At 37.4% G+C, this 8908-nt stretch overlaps 1 protein-coding gene across 2 annotated transcripts; it reads right to left on the reverse strand.

Moving 5' to 3' along the window:
* Positions 1-834: 834 nt before the first annotated feature.
* Positions 835-2867, reverse strand: cd8a (CD8a molecule). 2 transcript variants are annotated; one of them, XM_014017061.1, is made up of 5 exons: positions 1816-2867; positions 1396-1725; positions 1223-1315; positions 1044-1142; positions 835-878 (listed from the first exon to the last, which is right to left on the reverse strand). In XM_014017061.1, the coding sequence occupies exons 1-5, from the start codon at positions 1862-1864 to the stop codon at positions 835-837; spliced, it is 615 nt and encodes a 204-aa protein (XP_013872515.1). In that variant the 5' UTR covers positions 1865-2867. The 2 variants fall into 2 exon arrangements, with proteins under 2 accessions (XP_013872515.1, XP_013872514.1); XM_014017060.1 differs by having other exon boundaries at positions 856-1315.
* Positions 2868-8908: the final 6041 nt, after the last annotated feature.

Here is an 8908-nt window from a genome sequence, read left to right on the forward strand (position 1 = left end):
TTATATTACATTTGCAAAAACAAGACAATTTGGCTTAAAATCTCTGGATTCTTCAAGGACACAAATTAATGGTTAAAAACAAAATATTTCATGATTTTATTTTGGAAAAAGATCCAAATGTCAGTTAAATTTTCAGTCTTGGAATTACGACACAGTAAAACCTAAATAATCGGCGCTTTGAGCTGATTCAAACTGTTTTAGTTTTTTTGTTGTTGGAAATCATAAGGTTTTATTTTACAAAAAATTAAAACCTTTTTCGACAAAAAAAAAWTTGAAAAATAAACGAGTTTGAAGAAAATTTGGTGAAATTCCAGCAGAGATCAGACGTGTCTGTTGACCATCATTTGTTTCTCAAGAGCGTCCATCCTCGGCCTGTGTAAGAAAATCAGTTTAAAAGAGAATTAAAAAGGGAAGAAATGCTAACTAAAAGGATTTTAAAGCTTTTATTTGTCCTAAAATCAACACATTTTAGTTTAGAGATAAAAACGGGCCTGGAATAAAAACTAGACTATTTCCCCAATATTTTAAAAAACAAAAYCTCAAACAAAACAAAATGTTTTATGGTGGAGAATTAAACTTGAACCAAAATATCCTGATTAAACCCTAAAAACAGGAAAAAATTAAGAATATTTGGGTCGGTAGATTTCAGATAAAGAAATTAAAAAACGAAACAAAACCCACGTAAAATAAAAAAAACAAGTTTCTAAAACTATAGTCATTAAAATAACGGTAAAATATATTTTTAAGTCGATGCCATTGTAAGAAAATTAAGTAAAAACATCAAGATTTTATTTTTTTACACTCAATTTTTTAGAAAAATGAAAGAAGAGAAACTTACTTCCTCCTGTGGTGATGTGGGCACCTTCGAGTCCTCATTTCTAAAAAGAAAAACAACATTAAAGTTGGAGAATATTTGCATTTGGGCAAAGACGTAAAATAATTAAAAGCACAGCTTTGCGGAGGAAATCTAAGKTTAATTAATGATTGTAATCGTTTAGATGAACATGATGGTTTCAGGTGAGCTCTGTATTAAATCAACTCACTGTTGCAGTATATAGTGGTGATGAAGAGGAGCAGGAGAAGAAGGCCACAGCCTCCAGCCAGGGGGCCCAGGATGATCGGGGCACAAAACATGGATGAATCTGACAAACAAACAAACACTTGTTTACCTCTGTTTGTCCTCTCACAGGTCTCTGGATGGTACAGAACGTGGGGACGTTACCTGTCTGGTCTTTGTCTTTACAGTCACATTTATTTGTTGTTGTCATCTGGGCRGTGAGCTGCGGTGCTGGAGCTTCGGTTGCCTTTTTAATTTCTTTTAAAAAAAGAGTAAAAAGGATATGAGTCTCTGACTATAATGTGAAAACTGGACCACTTTAAGGAAACACAGCTCACCTTCTTCAAGTTCCAGTTTGGTTACTGCTCCAAATTCGAGTCTGTTTCCACCGACCAGACAGGCACAGCTGTAGATCCCACTGTCCTCTCTTTTGAAGGACTTCAGAGTGAGGGTGTGAGACTCTGTCAGTCTGAAGATTTGATCAAAGTAATGTGCAGATTTCTTTAGCTGTCCGCTGAGGGCGACTGATGCAATGAACTCCATGCCAGACTTGTCCAAGACTCGAAACCAGATCACCATGCTTGCCCCGTCCTTTTTAGGCGTACACTGGATCGAAACATCTTTCCCCTCCTTTGCTTTAGCAACATGAGCTGAAGCTGAGTTGATTTCTGAATGTTGGGATCAAAATCACAGATTTATTCACTTCTTGGTGAAAACACAACAAAAAGAAACGTCATAGAGCAAGAAGTTCGTCTTACTTTGACTAAACAGCAGCATCACTAGAACCTGAATCCATTTGGGGTCCATTTGAAATCTCCCGGAGAACAAGAAGCAGGTGAACCCGTCTGCGTGGCGTTGAGTGGGATCTGTCAGGAGGCACTGCAGCCAGACCTGAAACCACGCCCCAGCTGGAGCCTGCTGCTGCTGCTCCGTCCAATCGGATCATTGCAGCGGAGCGTTTGCAGAAGCCCTCCAGCAGCGAGGTCGTGGTCTGCGCTGGCTTTTTGAAGTGGAGCCCAACCAGATCTGCACCTCGCTCCCTCCTGCCTCTGGGTTCGAGGCATCGAACTGCAACACCACGGTACTGACACACACACACRCGCGCACGCAGCCGCACGTGTGGGCTGGAGAGGATGGGGTAGGAAGTGGAGCAGCTGCAGAGGGAGGAGGATGAGTTATTAGTTGTTTCTGCACAAATCGAACACTTTTTATACGTGTCATGTGACCTCAGAGCCTCCTGCCAGCAGCAGGCTGTWGCTGACCTCTGACCTCCCCTCTGTGTGAGAATGCCCTCATTTATAACATTAAAAAAGCCTCTTAATATCATCAGAAAAAAAAACCCAGAAATGATTAAAAATAGAAATTTACGCTGCCTGAACACAACCCCTGCTCATCAGCGACTCTTTGTAGTTTTTGACTGAACAGAAACCAAATCAAGATTAGACCGAAGTACAAAAACATTTTCTGTGACGGAGTCAGTCGGCGACATTTAGTTTCCTCAGCGCTGCAGCTGTTCTTGGCACCGTGAGAAAGTAAATGCACAAATTAGACTTTTTTTTTTCTTTCTGAAAAGTGTTTACCTGAGGAAGAAAATAACAAGGAACAKAAGACATTTAAAACAATAGCATTGAAATTAATTGGTCTATTCTAACTTTCAAATAAAAAAGGATGCACATAGAGAGGCTTCTCTGATAAATAAAACTATATCATTACCCCCTACACCCACACATCCTTGTTCTTTCATCAAACTGAGGACTTTGCATTAACTTTCATTCATTTTTGTAACTGTATTTATGCCCAACCCAGACATTTTCCCTAACACTAACCATTACTAGTGTATTCCTAACCTGAACCAAAACTTAACTCACACCATACCTCTAAACCTAACTGGTAAAGCACAGTAGAGCTGCAAACAAAGTGAGGACTGGGAAAATGTCCTCACTTATCAAAAAGGACCTCACTTATCAAAAATGACCTCACTTGGTTAGAAACCTAACAAAGTCCTCACTCTGTAGTAAAAACAAGTATAACACACACACACACACCCAAGTTTGTTTTTATATTCCCGTGGAGACTGTGGAGTCACTTCCATTCAGTTTCTGGTAATTTTATGGCCTAACCCCTGAYCATTTACCCTAAAATAAACACCATGAATATAAAACATGTTTCATTTGCAGAGCTGGTTCAAGCTAACGGTTTACAACACAATAAATCAGGACTGCTAAAACTATCATTTAAAACCAATCATGCAGGAATTACAACACATCTAAAATTAGACATCCCAGAGTATGTTTGTGTGGGCACATTTTTGCTACATCGTGGGGACCATTTTCCAGCAAAACACAGCCTAGTGGGGACCAAATGGATTCCCATGGGTACGGGATGCTAATTTCAGGTGGGGGTTAGGACCAAGGTGTGTATTGAGTTTAGGTTGCGGTTAAGGTTAGGCTATAAAATTACCAGAAAATGAATGGAAGTCAATTCACAGTCTTCACAGGGATATAAAAACAAACCTGGGGTGTGTGTGTGTGCATGTGAACAAAGCTACACTCAGGAGAACACTGCAGTAAGCTGACGACAACAAACACAGCCAAGGTTCAAACTGTTTCCTCATTTTTTGTTTTATAAAGTTATGTCTTCATAATCAATTATTAAGTCCATGCTCTTAAACAAAGGCACTATTTGGTCAAATCAAGAGCTGGATTTTTATTTATTCAGACAAATTATTTATTTGTTTTTTAATTAAAAAATGTATTTGCTAAAACAGAGTCTGTATCTACAAAAGATAAATGTTTAACATTAAAATTCAAAAAGCGAAGAATGCAGGTGGAGTACAGATTTATAAGACATAAAAATGTTATTTTAATTTAATGATCTGTAACTTAATGGTTCATTAAATGTTTACAGCCTAATTAAAACCTAGAGTTTCATTGTTTGTGAAGATAAAGTAGTGCCGTATGCTTTTATCGTTTATTCTTGTTTCAGATGATGAGCGTAGGATGGCTGTCTTTTTTTTTTAACTCCTACAAATTCTACAACCACATCGTCCACATTTTGTCTTTTTAATTTTAGCTGTTAATCCAACTTAAATCTGCTTTGACCTTAACCAATTAGGAATTATGACAAAGATGCAGAACAAACTGGGTACAAGAATTACACATATTTAGATAAATTATTTGAATTAATTTTAAACATTTAACTTTCACTGCATCAGCTTTTTTTTTACCTGCCTGATATATTTTGCATAAGATAATATAATATTACTAAAGTGAACTCTGCCTATTGTTTACATCTGTGACATGGTGGAGAATCAAGATGGCGTCCAAACGGAAACAGCTCACAGCCTCTACTAACTGCTTTAAAAAGTGATCAGTATCCAATCTTTAGCTGAGTTTAAAAATGACATATTTTAAATTTCTGCAGATATTTTAATTTTTAATTTCTCTTTTATTGGTACATCTGTAATACACACAGCTTTCTGGCATTTTTACATACATTATTAAAGCTTATACGTATACCTTCTCTGTACTTGACCTCTATGCCAATGGCTGTCATTGCTACAGTGAATCACAGGCTCATGAGACCAGTGCTCACTCTAGTTGTCTCTATGATYTCTATGTCATAATGTGACAGTCTGCTAAAATAAAAAGCTGCAGGTTGTTGTCGCAGCAATCTGTTTTTTGTGAAAGTACACCCCTGCAGCCAGCTGAACCCTAAAACCACTAGGTGGCAACACAACTAAAACCTGAGCTATTTCTTGCAARTGAAGCCACCAACACTTGAGTCAGGTAGCTCCTGTTCCATCACAACACGACAGGTGTTTACCTTCGAGGCACCAAGAAAACCTTACAGGAAAACACCTTCTGTGACATCTGTGGTTGGACTGCAGCTTTGCACTCAGATCCTGCAGTTGGGTCAACACAAAGTAGTTTGTTTTTGTTTAGGCCAGAATGATCAGCGCTGGTGTCGACCTGGGAGGGTGAAGTTTTATTGTTGGGGCGATGCTTATGTCAAAACGTCAGGTTGATCCAGTTTCTGATGTTTAACAGGATTTTAGAAAACCGTACAGCTCTTATTTTGGTTTGAGAATCGGGTGAGAGACGATGAAAACATTGTGAGTTAGACAGTGGTGGCTCCAGAGACGTTTTAATGTGGGGGGCCACTGAAAACACAAGGGTGGCCTCAAAATCAACAAACCAGAACTGAATTTCAGATTTGTGACACTGTTGTCAAATATGACAAATAAAAAAGCAACATGAAAGTGAGTTATGCAGGTCTGCTTTAGTTTTGTTTTTTGACAGCTGATATTTATTGAGAAAAGCACTTTCACTTTCATCTTATTGAAGTTTCTCCTCTAATAAATCTATATTTATAATAAAGTATTACACATATGTTACCCATCATATCGAAACGAGGATAACGTCTAAAAGTGGAGAAATAGGCAAATATCGTGTTTTGATTAAAACTTGTTGCGTTTTGTCAAAATGTAACAAATAAATGCCTTTTATCAATATGTCATTTGAATGAACTGTCTGAAATATAATCATAAAACAAAAATYTGAAGCACTTTTTTGRGCAGTAGCAACAAATAACCTGATTTTGAGGAAAAACATCTTAAAATTTTCAGATTTTCTCTGTGAGCTAGAAATGTTTTTGTTTATTCCCAGCTGGAAAATCTCAATATTTAAATACTTTTAAACATTTCCTCTTTATAAAACATTCCTCATTAAAATGACATAAAATTTGTGTATTATCATAATCAACAAAACAAATTAAGTCATATCTCAGGGTCTATGGGCTAGCTTTCAAAGCCTGGAATCTGAAAATGTGACCAAATTTGACTTAATCCTCATTTTGATATGATGTGTTACATAAAACCTCCTGTGACCCCGCATCCTGAAGCTGAGGACTTTATTTTATTTKATATTTTTAGCTCCTAATTGCTCAGGAAAAAAAAAAAGCTTTTGTGTTACGAGGTTCAACTAATCCAACAGAGAAAGTGGAAACTAAAAATCCACACAGCAAAAGCTCGTGACTCAAGAGGCCGAGGAGGGGGCACCGATGTTTTAGARGTGGTCATTGCCTCCCTCAGCATCCCCTTGGTGGCGCTCCTGGAGGTTTCGAACCACCAACCCAAATGTAAAAGTGTTTTTTTCCCCCCTGTCTGTTCATGTGAACGCTGCTCTAACAGTTGGGAAATGAAACTCTTGTCAGATCAGATGCTGTGGCGCAACTCGAGGCCCGTCACATTTCCTGTGCTGTGATGGAAAACGAGCGCGCCGACTCGGGCAGCGAGAGAGCTGACATTTTTCACTTGGTCTGTGGGCGACCTCTGTGTTCCACGGGTGGGAGGAGGCGCAGAGAAACAATGAAAGCACGAGTGGCTTATTAGGAGTCAAACATTAAATATTGGCTGTTTTTTAACTTGACGGTGAGCTTTTACTTCATCYTGTCACCTTCTGACTGTGACAGGCTTTTATTACCCGCCCTGCCTCCAATTTGTCATAAATTAAAGCTTTATTTGGAGCGAAACCTGAATGGAAACCCGGTTGTTTCGATCTTTGCACCGTTTTCAGTAAGCAGGGGATTCTGTTGATGCCTTTTGTCAGAGGGGAGACCCAGTCAGAACACTGTTAGCCCACTTCACCTTTCCAGTCCTCTGTTTGAGTCACTCACAGGCACACCTGCATGGGCTTCCCTGTATTAGTCACACAGAGGGGGGTCTCCAACCTGAAACCTGTGTGTGTGTGTGTGTGTGTGTGTGTGTGTGTGTGTGTGTGTGTGTTGTGGGTGACCAGGGGAAGCCAGTGAGACTGCACAGCGAAACAGAGTCGTCGTCTTTGCACAGAAAATAAATGGCAGCGTGTTGTCTGAGGATGAGGACGACGATGAAGAGTCCAGCTGCTCTACAGGTGCTACAGTTCACCTGCTGCTGCACCGAGAGCATCATGGGAAAAGAAGCTGTGAGCTGGAAACTGAAGAGGAGTAAGTAGGAAAGGAAAGACTTTGGTAGATAACTGGACACACTCGAACGTCAGATTTATTTTTCCCAAAAGACTTCCTGTCAGGATGGCATGTGTAGAAACAAAATCAGTTTTTATCCCTAAAGTTGCTTTAAAAGACTAAATAAATTTTCCAACTGGTGTACGTTTTACRTGGATATTCATCTTTAATATGAAATGTAAAAACTCTTGTGTTGTTTAGAAACAGTATACGTGCAATATGTGTGTGTGAAGGTCAAGACTGTGGTTTAGTTTATAACTTTGTTTTTTAATTAGAAGATTAAAAACATTTTTAAATCGTTTTACAGAAAACAGACATGTTTGTGTGACAGAGAGTATTTAAAAGAGAAAAGTTACAACTTTTATATTTATTTTTTAGATTCTAAAGTAATAAAGCTAACTTTGATTATCAAATGAAAACATTTAATGTCTTAAAAGTGATGCTTTGAGCTCTGGTGGGATTATAAGTAAAGTGGATGAGTTTTACCAATTAATTTAAACAATTTGTGGCAAATTCAGTTCTAGTTACGACTTCTGTTCTGTGCAGAAAGATTTAGTTGCTCCTTAAAACTTCTGTACACAGATTTTCATCTGTTATTTTAAAGTTTGTCACATTTTCACCAACCAGAACATCACTTTGTAGATTTTGTGATTTAAAACTATGAGGCTTTATTTAGTTCTGTAAAAAAAGGTATTGGATTCATGTTTAAGACCAAGTTATTATTTATAAAGTATAGAAATTTCACATTTAAACCTAAATGCCATAAATAGGCTGAATTAGATGACACATTACATTTTTGTGACTTTTTTATTTTATTTTATTTTTTGTTTGTTTAACATAACCAAGTTGGTTTAGAGTTAAAAGAAAAAAGAAACTTTGAAAAATCATAAACTCAGCGCCCGGCAGCTCTGTGTTAAATGCTGATCAGTCCAACTTCTCTGTGATGTTTTTTAAATTTTAAAAAGTTTATTAAAAGTGTTCTTGGTTAAAAAAAAATAAGTGGGTTTGGAAATGTTTTTAGTAAAATTTTCTGCCTTCGAGGAGAATTTTGTTGTACTTCTGTTTGAATTTTACCATGAAACTAATCACTTCATCGGGTCAAAGAGATAAAATATTTCTCATCAGTAACTGGTGTTTGGTTCCTGGAATTGGTTTCGATTGAAGTGGAACTGATTTTTAAAAAGTTGTTACTTCTACAATCATTTTGTGGCTAATTAATTTTTCTTAATTTGTTTTTAGTTGTTTTCTGATGGTTGTTTTTGTTCTGCTGTTAAACTTTCTGAACTGACAATTTTTCTGTTTGATAGTTTTCTGAATAAACAAATCGTCTTCTTTTGTTTATCTTTTGAAAAATGCTACTTTTAAGTCAAAGTATTTGGATTTTACAAATTTTCAGCTATTCATTTGATCAATGTTCCCTTGTTTCCAAGTCTTCACTAAATGTCTTTTTGATTTTATTTTCCAGCTATAAAATATTAACTGTGCACCAAAATATACAGAGGAAAGTTTAAACACATTGTGTTAAAATTGTTTTATGAGACTTTTTAATCTAATAAAATCTCTCGCAATCAGGAATCTAAAGGGTTTCATTCCATTTGACCTTTTCTAATTTAATTTATATTGTTTTATATTTCTAACATTGTGAGAGTGTGTTTCCCGTACTGTCGATGTGTGTCAGAGCTTGTGGTTTGGGTCTGTGGTGTCGTTTGTGGTCGTTTTGTTTCAGAGACGAGATGAAGAGCTCAAAGCTGAGAGGAGCGATAACATCTCAGAGARCGCTGCTCTTTGTCTCCTCTGACTCCAGCACACAGGAAAAGAGCTGCACACACACTCCCTGAGACCCACACA

This window comes from Austrofundulus limnaeus, unplaced genomic scaffold (genome assembly GCF_001266775.1).
Source record: "Austrofundulus limnaeus strain Quisiro unplaced genomic scaffold, Austrofundulus_limnaeus-1.0 Scaffold160, whole genome shotgun sequence".
Taxonomy (NCBI): Eukaryota; Metazoa; Chordata; class Actinopteri; order Cyprinodontiformes; family Rivulidae; genus Austrofundulus; species Austrofundulus limnaeus.